This window comes from Camelus ferus, chromosome 11, assembly GCF_009834535.1.
Source record: "Camelus ferus isolate YT-003-E chromosome 11, BCGSAC_Cfer_1.0, whole genome shotgun sequence".
In the NCBI taxonomy this organism is placed as follows: domain Eukaryota; kingdom Metazoa; phylum Chordata; class Mammalia; order Artiodactyla; family Camelidae; genus Camelus; species Camelus ferus.
The window spans coordinates 10,260,268-10,280,029 of NC_045706.1; the positions used below are offsets into that span (position 1 = coordinate 10,260,268).

At 44.6% G+C, this 19,762-nt stretch overlaps 1 protein-coding gene across 2 annotated transcripts in view; it reads right to left on the reverse strand.

Moving 5' to 3' along the window:
- Positions 1-19,497, reverse strand: part of PLPP4 (phospholipid phosphatase 4) — a 114,569-nt gene extending 95,072 nt beyond the window's left edge. The window contains exon 1 of one of the 2 annotated variants that reach the window (XM_032490768.1): positions 19,177-19,481. In XM_032490768.1, coding sequence (XP_032346659.1) covers positions 19,177-19,232 — 56 coding nt within the window. In that variant the 5' untranslated portion in view covers positions 19,233-19,481. Of the gene's footprint in view, positions 1-19,176 lie in introns of both variants that reach the window. The other variant, XM_032490771.1, reaches the window with a different exon arrangement.
- Positions 19,498-19,762: the final 265 nt, after the last annotated feature.

Here is a 19,762-nt window from a genome sequence, read left to right on the forward strand (position 1 = left end):
GTGACCTGAAGCCACCTCACCAGTTACCCCATTCACTCAGTGGATATTTCCTGGGCATGTCCCCGGGCCAAGCACACACCAAGGGCAGGAGAGAGAATGGTGAACACAGAAGTCAAGGGCCCTCCTCTCAAGACACTTGTGGGCAAGTGTGAAAATGCTTTCATTAACCCCCGGCCGCAAGGAGAAGTCGCACCTGGACTTATTTCTATCTGACATTGATTTGTACCCAGAATTTGACTCTGTTCAGTGTGAAGTCCAACCTGGCTCAGTCCAGAGCGAGCCCTGCTTTCTGATTCCCTGTTGCAGACAGGCATTCGTGATTTCCAGCACAGCCAGCAGAAAACCCAGAGTAACTTACAAGACACCTCAGAAACAAACAAACAAAACTGGACAATAGGAACACTTCTCTCCGGAGCACAACCTTCACAAAGTTTTTTTCCCCTTCTTCTTTTTTGCAAACTTGAAATAATTAAATTTAATCCCAAAATTATTCGACACACCTTTAGAGTCTCTAGAAGGAAGAAGAAAACCCTCAGGGCAGTAATTCTAAGTGCTGACACAGCAGAGGGGAGATTTTTAAAACACTGTTCTCACAGATTCATTCAAAGCAGGCGGTTTACGGTCTTGAGAGGAAAATGAAAACCATGAATCACACTTCAGGCTTAAAGTACACAGATAATTCATCAAGCTTCACCCGGGGCTACCGATTTTTTTTTTTATGTTGGCTATTCCAAGCCGGGCACTGTTTCCCAACAATGCCTGCTGACATCCAGGGAGAGGTTCCACTTGGTCAAGAAAGAAACAATGATTACAATGAACTGAGATAGCTCTTAGAAACAAACAGCTCTCATGGGCAACTAAGGTCAGATGACTAGAGGACCATTGGGAGAAGGACACAGGAAAGAACATTCTGCTCTGAAGACCGGGCAAGAGGAAGTGTAGGGGAATTTCCAGATGAGCACTTGCAAATATGATGACAATAGCTTACGTTTGCGGCAGGCTCCCTGCACACCAGCTACCTCTCTGCCAGTATTTCTCCCCTGACATGTTCTGGCAGGTACTGTTTTCACCCCCATTTTGCAGATGAGCAAACTGAGAAAGGAAAGGTTACAGTAACCCAAGCAGAGGTGGAGGCAGCATCGGATGCCGGGCGGTCTGGCTCCAGACCCTGGGATCTCCAGCACAGGACTCAGCCGCATCCGACTTCAGGTTTGTTGTGACCAAGATCCAGGCCGGGCACAGCAGGCAGGAGGTCACAGTGTGGGTGGCTCAGGACAAAGATCCCCCTTCCCCCCACCTAACTGCAGCAACAGAACGGGGGGAACACCGTTCATTCCGCTTCCGCCACCTACTGGCAAATGTCCACAGACCGTTCACTCCCCTCGCTGCATTTCAGTGCCCCCACCCTGAATAAAGTGAAAAAAAAACTACAGCACCCACATCGTTTTGTAAGGATGAGACGAGCTAATCGCCCACAAAGCAGAAGAACCTCACCCGGCACAGAGTAAGCGCGCACAAAGGAAGAAGCTGTCATTTCTCCCGGCCAAGCAGTGCTAAGGCAGCCTTAGGGCAGGAGGGCCAGCAGGGGGGCTCCTGAGAGGAGGGCACAGTGCGCCCTGGGCAGAGATGCTCCAGATGTCCTCCACTCCACTCTGCTGCCCACTCGGAGCACTGCCACTCTCGACCCCAGCACCCACTCCACCGCACCCCCGTGACTCCTGGCAAGCCCTCTCGCACCAGCAATTCCCCAGGCCAGAAAGACTGGCCTAGCTGTATCCCCATCTCAGGGGCCCAGCTGTCCACCGGCGACATGATCTGGTCTGCAGAGGCAGGCGTGGGACATTCTTCATCTCTGTGTTCCCAGGGGCTGGCACAGCATCTAACACAAGGGGACACAGTCAATGCACGTCCGAGGCTGCAGGAGTGGAGGAATGGAGGTGAATGCAATGCCAGCCTAAGTGAGGGGAGTGGACTCCCTGCCCCAGACCTCATCCACTCCTGCTCCCAGGACAAGGGAAGTGGACCAAAGAAAGTGAGGTGTCACCAAGGTCTGCCCAAGATGTCGGTATTCTGAGTGTGACCTGTGGAGGCCCCACCCCCAGTTTTTTTAATTTTTTATTGAAGTATAGTTGATATACAATGCCATGTTAATATATATATACATATATATATCCTTTTCATATTCTTTTTCACTATAGGCCATTACAAGGTACTGACCATAGTTCTCCATGCTATACAGTAGGACCTTGCAGTTTATGTATTTTATACACAGTAGTTAGTATCTGCAAATCTCGAACTCTCAATTTATTCCTCTCCACCCTCCTTACCCCTGGTAACCGTAAGTTTGTTTTCTATGTCTGTGAGTCTGTTTCTGTTTTGTACATAAGCTTGTGCCCTTTTTTTTAGATTCCACATTTAAGTGATATCATATGGTATTTTTCTTTCTTTTTCTGGCTCACTTCACTTAGTGTGATGATCTCCAGGTCTATCCATGTTGTTGCAAATAGCACTATTTTATTCTTTTTTATGGATGAGTAGTATTCCATTACACACTTTTACACACACACACACACACACACACACACCCGTATCTTCTTTACCCAGTCATCTGTTGATGGACATTTAGGTTGCCTCCATGTCTTGGCTATTGTAAACAGTGCTGCTGTGAACATTGGGGTGTATGTATCTTTTCAAATTAGAGTTTCCTCTGGAAATATGCCCAGGAGAGGAGCACCCCCACCTCCGTTTTGAAAGCTGAACTTCATAGAGAAAACACCTCCAGAAACACCCACCTATGAACTTTAGGTTCTATACTGTGTCCTGATACTTAGAACAAAGTTCACAGGAAACCTCTGGCCAGGTTGACCACGAGGAGCAGACATCACCCTCAGGCACGGCTGGCTCATCACCTCACGTTCTCTCGGCCTGAGGACACCTCTCCCTCTCATGTCCTACAGGAATGTGATAAATCCATGGGAAGGAACCGTCAGGACTTCTCTTATTATTTTTCCAGCTTTCTTGAGCCGTAACTGACATTGTGTATGTTCAGGGTGGACAATGTGCTGGTTTGATGGGTATATACTGCAGAATGATGACTGCAATAATGTTAACTAGCACCCCCATGACATCACATAACCACCATTTCTTTTTTGTGAAGAGAACATTTACGATCTACTCTCTGAGCAAATTTCAAATATATAATACAGTATCATTAAATGTAATCACCATGCTGTGCATTAGATCTCCAGAACTTATTTACATTATAACTGGAAGTTGGGGGGGGGGTGGAATGGGGAGATGTTGGACAAAGAACTTCCTTTGGACCAAGACTGTGTTTTGATAAGCAAGCAGCTTCCCAACCAGCTGCCCCGCCGAGGCTGTCTAGAAACACAGTTGCATTTGAATGAGCCCAACAGGGTGGGGAAAAGATGGGCTGCAACGTGCAGGACCTGTGCCTCATTAGGAACAGAGGAGGTCATGTGCTACAGCAGCCTACAGGCCAAGGGTCGAGAGACTGAGGTCCTAGGCTCACATCTGCCACTGAACAAGGAGGATCTGATTAAGGCTCTCTGTTTAAAAAAAAAAAAAAAAGGAAAGACAGATGAGACAAAACCTAGAGACTCTCCCAGGTCAGACACAGGGTCTAATGTAATTCACTGTGATGCCTTCTGGTAAAATGTCAGAGCTCCATTCACTCGGCATATGTCAATCCTTTTCATGGCCATGACTTCACTGAGGTTGTCGGGGTCACTGAATTATCAGAAGGCCTCACCACCAGTCCCTTCTCTTCCCCTCCTCACCCAAATCCACTGTAAACTGTTCCAACACGTTAAGCACTCAACTTAAATGTTTCACTGAGAGCACCTTCATCTCACTTATTAACAGTGTGACACCACGTGAGTTCTTTAACCTCTCCAAGCCCTGCATTTCTCATCCGAAAGTAGGAAGAATTATGACATTCCTATTCCATAGGATTGTTTGAAGATTTAAGAAGTAAACTGCCTTTGCACACTGCCTGGCATGTAGTAAGTGCTCAATAAATATTACTTATTACTATCATCAACCTTGTCATCCCTGGAGCCAAACAACCCTAGTTTGCTCCTTCGAGAAAACAATAAAAAGGATCTTTTGCATCAGGAATGAAATCGAAGCAAAGTACATCTTTCTTGTGGATTTTCATAAATAAGGTATTCATATTCTCAAAATCTAACTGAGTATGTCCTCATTACATGACTGCAGGTATTTTCACTGGTCCACAAGAGTGAATTAAAACACAATGCATCCAGGAACCAAGTATTTCCACCATTTAAAAAAAAAAAAGATAAACATGAGACTTCTATGTAACTGTCATTGGTATTATATACATTCAGTCAGAGCTAATATGTTTAGAAAAGATATCACAGAAAAGCAAATTCTGAGCTAAGTCTAGAAAAATAGGTAGGATTTTAGATAGGCAAAGAAGAGGCCACTTCCATCATGACTCAGAACACCATAAAAATATTCATGAGCAAAAGTAAGACTCAATGGATTTAATAAAATTTTAAATATAAAAAATGTAAACATTCTATCAAAGAAAAATTTGAAAAATATTTTTAAAGAGACATCTAGTTCAAGATGACTAACTGTATTCGTACATTTTGTCTCTCTTCTCTCTCAAAACCCCACTAAAAAGAATTAAAAAAAAAATCCATAGCCAGGCTGAATAGCCTCAAGGGGTGCCAATCAGCAAAGCAGAAGAGGAAAAAAATATGGAAAAGATAAAGCACATGGGAATAAAATACCGGATCATACAACAAAGGAGAAACCTCCCTGGAAAGGAGTTTAGACAGAGGGGGAGACCAAAATTCTGTGTACAGATTTCCTTCCAATCACTGGCTAACTCAGAAATTGCAACAGGCAGGAGAAGACTCCAAGGATCGCAATGGAAAGTAACAGTCGCAGTCTAAAGGGTGAAGGAGAGATTTCAGCAGCCAGCTCATGCTAGGAGACAAGAGTTTGGAGTTAAAGTTTCCTCAAGTTACACTTCTACTGAAACCTTTGAAGGGCCAAATCACTGGAGTAAAAAACACATCCCAGGACTAAAGGATGCACCCTGGGATCAGAGGCAAGACCAAGATAGATTTATCCAAATGTAGCCTACAACGAAGGTTCTGAGGATTAAGGTGACCCAGTAGTAAATTAATGGCTTGCAAGAATAAAAACACTCTTCAGAGGATAATAACAATCCAGCAACTCTACAAGGTGTGATCAACAATGTCCAATACACGATTAAAAATTACTACACATGCAAGGAAGCAGGAAATTGTGACCCATAATCAACAGGAAAAAAAAAAACAACAGAATCATGGATCATCCCAATGTTGGAAATTGCTTTAAAGGACTTTCTATCACAAATACATTTAATTCTAGGGACAGATGAAAAGAATAGGTAAACAGGTAGAAAACATCAGTGAAGAAACTAAAATTCTAGAAAAGAATCAAATGGAAATTCCATAACTGAGAAACAATGAGCATCTGAAATAAAACATTTATTGCATGGGCTTATCAGAAAATAGATACAGTAGAATAAAGAATTAGTGTATTTGAAGACAAGTTAATAGCTATTATTTCAAAATAAGTCACAGGGAAGAAAATTTTTTAAAAAATAATAGAACAGAGCATTCAAGACCCGTGGAACGGTATCAAACTGTCTGACATATGCATAATTGAAGAACCAGAAAGAGAGGAGAGAGAGAGAATGGGGCAAAAGAAATATTTGAAAAAATATTGTCTTAAGAGTAACCAACTGATGAAAAACATCAAACCATAGCTCCAAGAATCTCCGCAAACCCAAGCAGGAAAAATACAAATGAGACCCCCACCTAGACACATCATAGCCAAACTGCTGAAAACCAAAAATGAAGAGGAAGTCTTCAAAGCAGCCAACAAGAAAACACATGACATTCAGGAAAGCAACAGTAACAGTGGCGGCTGACTTCTCACCGGAAATGATGCAATCTACAGGACAATCCAAAGCCATCTCTAAAATGCTGAAAGAAAACTGTCAACCTAGAATTCTATATCCAACAAAAATACCTTTCAAAAGTAAAAGCAAAATAAAGAATGCCAATAAAACAAAAGACAAGAGAATTCATTTCTAGCAAACCTACACTATAAGAAATGCTAAAGGATGTTATTCAGGCTGAAGGGATGAAATCCTGAAGGGAAAACCAAATCTTAAGGAAGTAATAAAAAGTACTTGAGATCGTAACTATGTGGGTAAATAGACATTAAAAATGTGGTTTCTGTAAAAGTATACTAATTACTAAAGACAGAAATAATTTAAACGTTCTATGGGACTTACACAGAAAAGTGAAATCTACAACAATGAATCAAAGGCATGAGAAAAAAATGCTTTCAAAAAAGATTTTTACATAGCATGTGAAATGGTGTAATACTGACTTAACGGTGACAAGTTTAAAAAATGCATATTGAAATCTGTAGGGAAACTACTAAAATTTTTTAAAGAGGTATAACTTAAGCACAGTAAAGAAGATAAAAGGGAATGCTAACAAGTATTTGATTAGCCTAAAAGAATACAGAAAAGGTATTCTGTATTCTTGAATTTGTTTTTGTACAAATGGAATAAATGAAAAGCAAGTACCAAGGCAGTAGGCTTAAACCCAACCATACCAGCTGCATTAACTGTAAATGGCTTAAGCACTCCAATTAAGTGGCAGAGATTGGCCAGCCTGGCTAAAATTAAAAGGTAAAACCAAAAGCTATTTATAAGAGTCATACATGAAACATAAAAATACAGATAGGTTGAAAGTAAAGGGACTGAAAAATACATTCTGTGCAGACATTAATCTCAAGAAAGATAATGTAGCTATATATTAATATCAGATAAAGTAGACTTCAAGATAAGGAATATTAAAATAAAGATGTAAACTTTGTAATAATAAAATGTTCAACTCATCAGAAGGAAAAAAATTCAAGAACACTAACTAGAAATGTAGACATAGGAATTGGATCTCCAAATCATTAAAGGAAATAAAGGGGAGGTAACAAAACTTAAGCTATTCAGCTAACGCAAGAAATAAGAGAGGAAAGAAACATAAAAAAGAAGTACCACTTAAAGAAAACAGAGACTAAGTTGGCAGCAATACAATGAAAGATCAGTTATCTCAAAAAAAAAAAAAAAGTGAAAGCTTTAATTACCCTAGTCTGACAGAGGGAGCATATCTTCACATTAAAAAGAACAAATTTAAAAGAGTGAAAATATGAGGATTTGAATAGCACAGCTAACTTCCTTTAATATATTTATAGCTTAGTACTCACTAAACAGAACCTATTCATTATATTCAAACTATGTAAATTTACAAAAATTTACAGTGTGTAAATTTAAAAATTGACCATGTCTGTGGCCATACAGAAAACCATAACAAATTATATAACACAGAAATCACACAAGCCACAATCTCTGATCTCAGTTCAATGAAACTATTTTAGCACATATGATTATCCCCATATTTAAGAGTAGGGAACTGAAGCCCAGAGAGTTAAAGCAATCTGCCCACATTCACATAACTAGTAAACAGCATATCAGTGCTTTGAACCCAGGCAGCCTGGCTCTGGATCTGGCAGTCTTAACCACTGTGCTATGTTCCTTCCCAGGGAGAAGGGGCTATTTCCCCTCAGATATCTAAACATACTATAAAACTAGAATAATTAAAATGTTATATTGAGCCACAATCAGGCAAACAGATAATCAGAATAGAATTCACTTGCAGTTCATGGACATACGGAAATTTGTATGAGAAAGATGTCACTGAGAAAACAATGTCTATTTCATAATTGACAAGCCACACGCAAGAAAAAAGTTATATCCTCTACCTCACTCCATACGTTTAAAAAATTCTCACACATTAAAGAATTAAAATTGAAGAATGAAATTATAAAATACTAGGCAATATAGGAGAATATTTCTGTTTTAGATGAGAAATGATTCCAAATAGGGCAGAAACTCTGAAACCATAAAGAAAAAGATTGATAGATTCAACTACGTCATTAAAATGTGCACCATGATTTCTATCAATTCCAAAGAAACTTGAAAGTCAACCATAGAGGTGGAAAAAAATTGCAATTTATAAAATAAAAGATTAATATCTATAAGGAATAAAGTACTCCTACACATTAACAAGATAAATCTGAAGATCCAATAAAAAGCATGGATAAAGGGAAATGCCAGATATTTCACTTAAAAAATATAAATTTCTAATACACAGGTGAAAAGATGCAAATGTTATATTCCCTCCCATGGCATAAATATAAAACATTAATAACATCTAGCATTGGCAAGGATGTCAAAATACAGACACCTTTGAACTACTGGTAGAATAGCCCTCTGGGTGGCAATTTGGCAGTGCCCATCAGAATTTAAAATACTTGTGGCCTTTGACCCAGATATTTCATTTGCACAAGTTTATCACAATACTTTAATAGGTACCTTACATTATATATGCACAGTTGTAATGTTGTTTGTCATAGCAAAAGATGAAAACACCCTAAAATTCTGGGAACAAGTTAGCACAATGGAACACTAGACAGCCAGCAAAAAGAATCAAGTAGATCTATAGAGACAGAAAATACCTCCAAGATGTAGTAAGTAAAAACAGTTAAACGATCGACAAAATGTGTTCTCAATTTTTTTACATTAGAATATGTGTTTAAAAGTTTAACTTTTAAAAGTGAAGGGAATGGAACTTACAGAAGTGCACGAGTTCAGGGAAACTTGCATTTTTTCTATTTTAATTTTTAAACTATTTTATAATCTTAAAATATTGTTCACGTGAATGGAAACACATTCATCCCCATCACATTCACTTTTGTACAATTCTTTCTAATATTTTCCCAAGTCAGACATATTTCCTGTAGTCTGGAAATATATTTTTGTATAGTTCTTTCTTTAACTATTACATCATAAATTTTTACCGTGTTTCCTCATGATTTTCAAAGTGATTACTTTAGTAGCTATCTAATATTTATTTGAATCCATAATTTACCAAACCATTCTTCAAATGTTGACCATTCGAGGTTATTTTATTCTTATTTGACAAATGCATCTGCTTTGTATGAAACACAGCAATGAACATCTTTATATATGAGGATTTTGTATCTTTTACAGCAGAGCTTCAACATATTTTTTTAACAGTTCTGAGTCAAAGGAAAGGAATAATTTTACTGCTGTCTGTGCACTGCAACATTGTTCTTCAAATGGGTTATATCCATTTATAATCCCACTTGCAGCATCTGATCATATCCATTTCACTACAACCTTGCACATCCTGCATGTTAATCCTTACTTTCTGATTTTCCTTTAAATATTTTAGTTGATATAAAACATAGAGGTTGATTTTTGACACATCCCCACTTCAGATGTTTCTAAAGTAATCACAAAAGAATCATCCAGTGCCCTATCTGAGGATACTTCATTAGCTTCTTTTTTTCCCCCATAACAGGAAACATCCAAATTGATTTTTCTAATTATGCATGAAAGTAATAAATATTTACTGTAAAATAACTTAGACAATAAATGGTGTAAAGAAAAAGGCAAACATAATCCCATCAGCCAGAAATAACCACCATTAAGCTTTTGTTGTTCATCTTTATAGCTATTTTTCTTACAGATACAGACACAAATTGATTTTATTACATTACCACATTACAGTAGCATTATGCACTCTTATGTAACCTGTTTTTTATCACTTAACAACAGTTTATGGGTGTTTTCCCCAAGCTAACAAATAGTTATCTACAAAACTAATTTTAACAGCTGTGCATTTGTTCATTGTAGCCCATAAAAAGCTTGTGCTAAGCTATATGCAATGCATTTTATTGTTTTTAGATGCATATCTTGCACTTCTGTGGAAATCAAAGATTTAAACAAGTATTGGTTATTTGCATTTTGTTAGTTCCCTTTTTTGAAGAGCTCTTTCCTTCTCGCATTGATCGGTAAGAGTTCTCTGTATATGAGGAGCATTAACTGTTTTTTCAAAACACTTTTTAAATGGAAGTATAGTGGATTTACAATGTTATGTTCATTTCTAGTGCACAGCATGGTGATTCATTTACACATATATGCATATCTATATTTTCCTTTTTATTCTTTTTCATTATAGGCCATTACAAGGTATTGAATATAGTTCCCCGTGTTATGCAGTAGGACCTTATTATTTATCTATTGTATATATAGTAGTTGGCATCTGCAAATCCAGAACTAGTAACTTCATAAATTACGACAACAGCATCGCCCCCTCGGGGTGGGGAGTGCAAAGATTAAATCACCCAGGGTGTGACAGGGACCTAGTACAAAGCTGGCACGCGGTGTTAAAGCTTGTTTCCTTTAACCAAGATGGAGATATAGGTCAATAAAAAGATACCTACACATATTCACATACCAGCCATTTCTTTTTCCCAATGGCTACTTGAACAATTATTCAGAATGCCCTCCCCAAACTTCCAGGTTCAGCCCTGCTATGGTACTGACAGCTACGCTCATTACATTGTGACAGTAAGTGTCTTTTATTGGCCTGTATCTCCACCTCCCCATTGGAGGGGACAGAGATGGAGGGAGGAAAGGAGATTGGCTTTAACGCCTACCATGTGCCAGTTTCATAGTAGGCACCTGTGTACATTACATCCCTTCATCTTTACAGCCTCCTGGGCAGTGATACCTTGTCCTCACCTTACAGATGAGGATGCCAGGGCACATCATCATAATCAGCAGTCAGGATTGAACTCCAAAGCCCATGCGCTGATTTTGGCGCTATGCTGTCTGCCCTCCCACTGGGTGGGATCCCAGCGCTAGGCATCCTCATGTCATTCACTGGAGCTACCACATGCTTTACACAAAGTAACTGTTCAAGGGATCAAGATTAAAGCAGCATACAGACAAGAGCTCTCTTTTAGTCTTTGAGCTGCATAAAAGGAAGCCAAATCCTCTTTAAAAACTTCAGATGAGTAACCCAGCATTTCCATTCGTCAGGAGATATCCCAAAGAAATTACAAATGTATTCATTAAAAACAAGAGCATTATTATGCTTAATAGCCAAGAACAGTAAATAATCCAAACATCCATAAATGATACCTATAAAATGAGTAAATAAAGAGGTACCGTCACGCAATGACACACTCTAGGGCAACGAGAATTAACAATCTACAACTATGCACAACATGAATGAGTCTCAAAAGCATGCTAAGCACCCCTCCCCCCAAAAAAAGTAAAAAAATGAGTACACACTGTATGATGCCATTTACACAGAGTTCAAAACCGTGTTAGAAGTCAGAGTGGTGGAGACTCTCGGAGGTGGTGGAAGGGGGCTTAGCGAGTGGAGGGTATTCTGGGCAGCTGTATATTATACATCATGACTTGCCTTTGTATACATTATTTTTAGGTTGAATTAAATGAAATTCCCATTTTTGTAGGTCAAAACAGTCACACATCAGCAATTTCATATGGTTCAAACTAATACTGCAATAAAAACATGTTTTAACGACCCTCTCCTCTGGTAAAGGAGAAAGATACATCTAGCATTGATCAGCAGGCTGCTACCTTCCTGAAAACCAGCCTAGATGCTCCTGTAGCTTCTGACCCTGTTTCTTGCTCCTTTGTCTTCACTGGAGACAGAATAACAGCCGGTCCCTCACCTCGGCAGGACAATTTTCACAGTCACACATCAAAAGAGTGCGATGGAGCGGTTCCCTGGCTCCACGGCCCCAGTTCCTCCCCACTTCCTGCTCACCCATCTCCCAGTCCTGTACCAATTCACTTGCTCACTGTGAACCAGTGTTTCTAATTCACCCACAGAACGCCAAGATTATATTTTTTAAAGGAGCAATATTACCAAGATGATTTTCATATTTAAAAACACTATCATAGAAAAACAGAGGTACGGTGCTTTTATGAGCCTTGGGTGGGTCGTAAAAGGCATAATCTTTATAACTGATTGAGATAACTTTATCCACAAACTATGAAACTAATGATCTCCTTCTATGGTGTTACAAGCATTTATCTCCCTGTAGAAAAACACCATCAATTCTCAGAATTCTGGGTACAGCTGACTCATTTTACAGTGGCAAATAATATTTCAAACAGAAGGAATCTCCATTTATCAGATGACAAAGCAGACGCCGTCCCAGGCGGGGGAGAAGCACTGGGCATGCTTGGTCCATCATGCGCCGAGTGGGCGAGGAGGGGGCGGCTGGTGAAAAGAACAGTGTGGACCAGGCTCCGAGCAGAACCCTGCGTGGTGAACACAGACTCGGAAGTAAGTGATGGGAACGCGGCATTTTCCTCACACGTTATCTAATGCAGTTAGGCTGATAACACTTTGGATTCAATGTCCTAGAATCACTGCTGTAAAAGGGCAGCAATTTGTCACCACTGAGAAGCCACAGGGCTGAGGCACCTCTCCCCCTCCCATCAGACAGCAAGCCACCCACGCGGCAACATGGGGTACAGCTCACTGAATGAACTCCTGGCCAGTTTCATACCTCAGTTTTGGGGGCTAAAAGGAACCATTTGCAATATATTTAAAGGAGTTTATTATTTTATAGAAATCTTGCAGTAAATCATTTGTACTAAGAGTCTCATTAGCCACCTGTGGCATTTCTCGTTCATGTACCTCATGGATTCAACTTAACAAATGGATAATAGTAATCACATTACTCGTCTCGTTTAATATTCACAAGACTTGGGTTCGTGGATGCTGTTAATATTCCTGTCAAAAAGATGGGGAAACACGGACTGAAGTGGGGTAAATACTTCACTAAAAGGCTCACAGTTAAGTGGCAAACCAGAATTCAAGCCCTGGTAACCCAATGCCAAAGGCCACGACGGTGACCCCTACACTACAATGCCATTCCTAGACACGATGGATACGTAACAGGAAGTCACAAGAGTGGGGAGAGCACACCTAAGTGTTGGTACACATACCATAGGCACTTACAGCACCTTATTTAATAAAACCCAATGAAGTAGGAATTAGTGCCATTTCCCACATGAAGAAACCAAGGTTCAGAGGTTTTAGGCAACTTGCTAGTTAATAGCACAGCCAAAATCCAAACATAGACCTGTCCAGCTCCAAAGCCCATGGTCTGTCATTTACATTTGGCCTTAAACAACCCTTTGTTTCTGGAGAGCGAGCAAAATTACTACAGGTGATTTGTCAGAGAGAACAGACTTCTGCTACAGTAGCTAATGAGTCCCCAAATCACAGTTAATGTGGAAAGTTTCCTTCTGTCCCACAGAGTCCACTCCAATAGCAGCTGTCCTGCTGCCTGCATCTTGCCCCCGTCATCTCAACACATAGCTCCGTGCTCACCACCAACAGAGAAGGACAGTGACGGGCCACTAAAGGGGACAGATGCTGCCTCAACCTGGAGGTGAGACCTGTCATTCCACCCATGTTGCCCATGGCCCCACCTCAAGGCAGGGGTCTGGGAACTGCAGTCTCCCATGTGGTCAGAAAGAAGCAAAGAACCAGAGGAGACCCTCGACCACACGAGGGTCTCAAGCTACTGTAAACTGCACAACTGCGGTTCCCAAATGTGGTGGACAGAGGCTCACCTGCTGAAAATGCAGATTCCTGGGGCTCCATTCCATCTGTTGATTCAGTTAAAGCTGAACTGGGCCCCAGTTAATTTAGATGCAGGTGGTCAGCAAGCCGCCCTTCCAGGAGCCTTGCTCTGGACGAATGCAGAACCCTCAGAGGGCTCTAAACATTATCGCTGGACAGCAAGTGATGTCTTGGCATCTGGTGAGCTCATGAGGCACCGACCACACAGGTGGGAAAGTGGGGAAAGCAAAGAAGACAGAGACGCAGCCTCCAGACGTGCAGCCTGCATGGAAGGGGCTGACTCCCGGGCTCCGAGAGAGCTTGGTGGGGCCCAGCGGTGGTAACTGAGCTGTGCATGGTCACTTGCAAAAGGAAATAGGGCCTGTGTGCCAAGGGAACACCTGCTTTCCCCTACTGGGCACGGATCTGATCATGGTGCTTTTTTGTTTCAAACTTCCCAGGGCTCCCCATCAGTGCCTCCCAGGGAACATCCATGCTTCCCGGCAGGGCCCTTGAGACCATCCACGTTCTTGTCCCAGGCTCATTTCCTGCCACTCTTACCGCCCCCAAAACCCACACTCCGTGCGGAGGCCACACTTGGTGACCTGAACCCACCCAAATGCGCCTCTGGGCTTTTGCTCCAGGGGCTCCATCTGCAGGAATGTTCTTGGGCCGAGGCACTCTGTACCCACCACGCGCTGCTCCAGACTCAGGTGGGGATGTCAGCTCCGAGCCGCCTTCCCTAGCACCCTTCTCCACCTTCTCATTCCTCCCAGGACCAACTGACTCCTCCTTCTCAGTAAATCTGAGCACTGGGCTCCAACTACTCGAACCATCCCCCGACCTGGAGTCTTAAACTGGACTCTTAGGAGTAATAGAGGAAGACCTGTTAGTTACTGTCAATATTCCAAAAATCCGCCTGACAGTCAGTGCCCTCAAGCAAGTCACCTGGATGGGCTAAAGCTCCAAGCTTCCCGGTGTCTGTCTGGAATTGCACGAACTAAAGTTTACTAACGAAGGGGAAGGAAAATAACTACTCCCACTGCAGGCTCCCAGAAGATGCCAAGCACGCATCAGTCGTCTGCATGAATGATAAAAGAGAAACATTTGTAGGCAAAACTTTCAAAACCAGGGATTACACAGAGGAAAATAACAAACAGTGGTGCCCAGCACGCTTGCTCTGTCAGGCTGTGAGCTCCTTCGGGGGCCCCTGGCCCTCCTCCCCCAGTCACCCCAGCATCCGGCACAGGCCTCCTGCGTAGGAAGTGCTCAAAGAAGGTCACTGAACTGACCTGAGGTGAGGCAAACGCCATTCCCTGAGCAGCCGGGCATCCTGAACAGACTGCCAGCTCCTGGTGGAACATGCCCAGACAGGGCACCTCCGGGAGCCACAGGGAGGGAGAGGAAGAAGGAGGGAGGGATGGAGGGACAGAGGGAGGCATTGAGGACCCCAGGCTCACAAATAAAACAGGCAGATCATCTTCCCCACCCCCGCACCCCCTCCCTCCCCACGTCAGCATCTCAGATAGTTGTCATATTTCCAGGGTCCTTTCTGCAGTGCTGTAAATAAAGGGTTTTCGGACTTAACTGATGTCCTGGAGGGCAACGGCCAAGAAGCAGCAAGAGAAAACGGCACCAGTTCTTTAACGTTTTTACCAGCAACTTCCTCGCAGCATCTTTTCCTCTGGGCTCCAAAGCCCTAAGGAAGACCCCTCAAAATCTGTAACAAGCCCAATCAGGGAATCTGAACCACAACCGGCACCCTCCTCCATGGAGGCCTCATCCTGAGAGCATGATTTTAGAACTAGAGTGACATCTCTCCCCACACATGAGCGCTTCCTTGGAGATAACAGGCCACGTAAGGGGATCGCTTCTAGAATGTGGTCCCTTGGGCTCCAACCTGGAAGCCTGGAGCTGGACACATTCTATCCCAGCAGCTTTGGGACCGGGGATCAACCGCCTGTTTGAAACCACATGTACCTCCTGCTAGCTGAGTAGCTACAGGCAAGCTACTTAACCTTTCTAAACCTTGGCTTCCTTATTTGTCAAGGAGGGGAAATTAAGAGGATCCCCTCAAGTGAAATGAGGCTTATAAGAGAAATCACATGGAATGCCTTTGGCAGATAGCAAGCCCTCTGCTGACCAATGTCGGCTGCTGTTTTCTTCTGAAGCAGTACAGTGAGGTGACTGAGAGTCCAGACCACACAGGTGAAGGACCTAGATTTAGATCTCAGTGCCCTTACTAGCTCTGTAACTCGGACAGTCCCTTAATCTGTCTGTACTTCAGTTTCTTCATCCATGAGCAGAAATATCAATACCCCACCTTAATCAGGTGCATATAAGGGTTAAACGGTATATGCGATTTATCTTCATTAGTGCCTGGCTAAAAGTAAGCCCTCAATAAACAGTAGTTATCATCCTGGTGACAACAGTAAAAGTGGACGTAGTGCACCACTAGTGGTGCACCGTTGGTCGTGGGACTGCTGACTGGCCACCGTTTCCACACTGCGCTTGCTTGAATTTGGCAGGCTTTGGCAGGTGCAGAAACACACACAGAGTCTCTGCTGGCATCTTGGGTGGCAGCAGGACAGAGGAAGCCCACGGATGCCCCTTCCCTCTGCTCTGCCCCAGTCCCTAAGTAAGAGCAAAGACCACAAGCCTCACAGCACTCAATTCAGCCGCAAAGCTACACATCGTACTTTGATTTTTCCTAAACATTGATTCCTCGAACCAATTTATTTCCTGTTAGGTTAAACTTTATGTGCCAGTCCTGATCTGCTTCACTCATTACTAATTTTCTTCTCAGTGATTTGAGCCTCTCAGGCAGGACTGAGGACCTCTGGGGTGATCTATGGAGAGCATCCTATGGAAAGCATCCTCTGGGGACCCCATATCATCAAAGCTCAGCACTAAACCTGGTCAACAGACAGAAAACTGGATCCTTAAGGGAATAAGGAAAAGCATATGTTCCTACTACCTCTGGATCCAAAAATGCATTTCATTAGCACTAACTTCAAATCTACGGGAGCACGTGGGCATTGCAGGGTGGGATTCTGCTCTTACGCAGAGCAAATATGATCAGAGATCAGGTGCCTCTACACGCGATGTTGCTCCAGAGGCACAAGTTTGCAAAGAAGTAAGGAATCCCCCCACCAAAGGTTATTCTCTTATTCTGAGAAAAGGGGTACATACACCAAGCAGAACCAGATAATATCAGCTAAGTTGGGATCCAACAGCAGAGAAACTGGATTCAGCTTGCCTGGGGGGGACTTTCGAAATCTACTCAAGTGATGCTCTGTGACTAAGAACCACCACCTTCATGAAGAGCAGAGGTAGGTACAAGCCACTGAAGCCTGCCATCAGACCAGTGCAGGCAATGGAAGAATAAAGCTTCCCCCGAAAGTCAGCCTCTGTCATCTCGCCAGAAGCTCATCTGAGAAAACAAAGGGTCTTCTGTATCTGTGTGCTCCGAGCCAGTCCTTCCGGAAGTCGTTATCTGCCTGATGGTAATAGCATCTGAGCATCCAGGATTCTCACCCAGGGAGTCTCACACTGATACCAAAGCTGGTCTTTGCAGGTAAAAGAGCCACAAGTTGGGCACACTGTTCACATTTCCAATTTGAAATGAAACCAGGGAATCATCCAAAAATGCCATCAGCACCCAAGCATATCCCTTTGGGTGACAGCAGATCCCCAATTAAGTAATTAATACAAAGGGGAAGTTTGGAGAAAGGAATATAATAAACTGCCTGGTTTTTACATAACATCCCTAGAGAAAGCAAGAAGCACATAAAATGATAATTATCAAGATTTCAAATCCACTGCACAGACCATTATATTTTTGTAAACATCTCATTAATGTTTGGAGGGATATTTGAAGGGAAATCTTAAAACAATATAAACATTTACATATTATTGGACCCCTTTCTTTATTTGACAATTCCTAGCGGCAATCAAAACAGGCAGCCAAAGAGCCGACCTCACTTTATTTCAGCATTACTCACACAAATATTCACGCAGCAAATGGTAAATTCTACTGTGCACTGAACACTACTTCATCATTTCTATCACATAATAATTTAATGGGGCTTAACCTTCCTGCCAAGTGGAAACTGTCCCCAACTGACCACAAGGCACGTACTAGTTTTAATGTATATTCCAAAGGTAGGAAAATAGACCAAGAGGTGGGGAAAGTGTTTTCTGTTTTCCCAAGTGCATCAAGACCCAACAGAAGTTCTGCTTCCTTCTCCCCACTGAATAACACTAGTGTTTAGCCTGAAGCTGGGAGTGGAGGCTTTTCTGCATCTGGGGAAACTCACGGTTTTTTTCTGATGCGGTGAATAAACACGCTGGATGAATTTAGTCCCTCGTAAAGAAAAACATGCAAGAAAGGGCATTTCTTTCCACGTGTATACCCTGGGCTGCAGGGAACAGAAGTCGCCTCACAGCCTCCCACCTGCTTCCAGTGACTCTGGATTCCGGGCAGAAATCCTCCTGGTTGGAATGTCTCAGTGGGCTTAGAACATAACAAAATCAAAAAACTGGCAAAACCAGAAAGTTCATGCAACTTTAATATTTAAAATGTATCTGAAAACAGTCATGGGCAAAGGAGGAGAGAGAACCTGACCCGCTAATGGAGGGACAGGTGTAGATGTGGGAGACTAGGTGACAGGGGATGACAGGGGGCTGTGAAGTCGGTCTGAGCCTGTGTTCTGGGCTTGGATCTGAAAGGCAGAGAGGTGCCAGCTCCCTGCTGCTTGGGCCCGGAGGAGGTGGGCGGTGGGTCCCCAGGGAGCACTGAGGCTCAAACGTCTCTGATAGAACCCGCGCCAGCGCCCCCTCTTCTTTCCAAGACCGCTATTTCCAGGTACTCGCCGCTCAGAGCCCTCGGGCCACTTCGCTGCTGCCCGCAAGGGTCCCGGCCTGCACCGTAAGAGGATATGGACTCCGACTCGGCACAGAACTTCGGGCGTACAGAGTCCACACCCCGGGCTGCGGCCCCCGAGCCACCACAGCAACAGTTTTCCAACGGGATAAGAACCGCAAACACCTCCAGAGAAAACGCTCATCAGGACCCCGGGCGCCAAAGCCAGGGACACGGCAGGAGACCAACCCTGGCCCTGGGCACAGCGGGGTACAATGAGAGATGCGGCCAGGAGCAAAGACTGCAAACGTCGGGATCGGAAGATCACGCACAGGGAGAAACTTCCCGAGGGCGCCAGCAAGGGTGCGCGCCTGCGTCCAGGGGAGCAGCCCTGAATCCCCCGGCAGGTGGTGCAGAGCCGGCGAAAGGCTACGGCGAGGGGACCCGAGCGGCCGGCCGGCCTGGCGCGATGGGGGTGGCGGGAACACGTTTCAGCCCAGCGCGCGCGGGTGCCTCTGCGCCCAGAGTCCCAAGAAGGGACCCGGAGGATCTCTCTTGGTTCCCTAAGACGCATCTCCGGCACTGGGAGGGGAGGGGACCTCGAATCCAGGCCCCGGAGGGACGCCGTGGCGCAAACAAACTTGGGGCGCAGAGACGCTCAGTCCGCGGGTCCCCGCGTCCGTGCTCCCCCGCCCGCGGCGCGCCGCTACTTACACAAAGACCCCGAAGAGCAGGGCTCGGACCCCGATCTCGATGGCCAGTTCTCTCATGGCGCGGCCGGAGCAGCTCTCGCGGTGGCGGCGGCTGGTGCTCTCGGCGGCTTCCGCAGCTCGGCCGGCGCCGACTCGCCAGACCCGGGGCGGCGAGGGAGGCGCGCTCCAGGCCGCGGGCGGGGGCGGGAGGCGGGCGCTGGGAGGGGGCGGGCGGGCGGCGGGGAGGGCTCAGCCCAAGCCTCCCGCCTCAGGCTCCGGGGCTCGGGGACACCGCTCTGGCCGCCCCCGACGCTCTCGGCCCCGCCGCCCCGCGCCGAGCGGAGGGCGCCTCGGGGACTCCCCGCTCCCCCGCGCCGGGCGCCGCCTCCGCGCCCTCAGCCCGCGCAGTGGGCTGGCGGCCCGGGGAGGGGAAGCCCGGGGAAGCCCCGCCGCCGCCGCCACCGCCGCCGCCGCCTCCCTTGCGCGCTCCCCGGCTCCCCGGCCGGTGGGCGGCCCCTGGGCTCCGCGCCCAGGCAGCGCACTCGCTGGGTCTCTGCCTGCGGCCCTTGTGCGTCTCCCCGCTCGGCCTCCGGCTCCCGCTCTCTGCT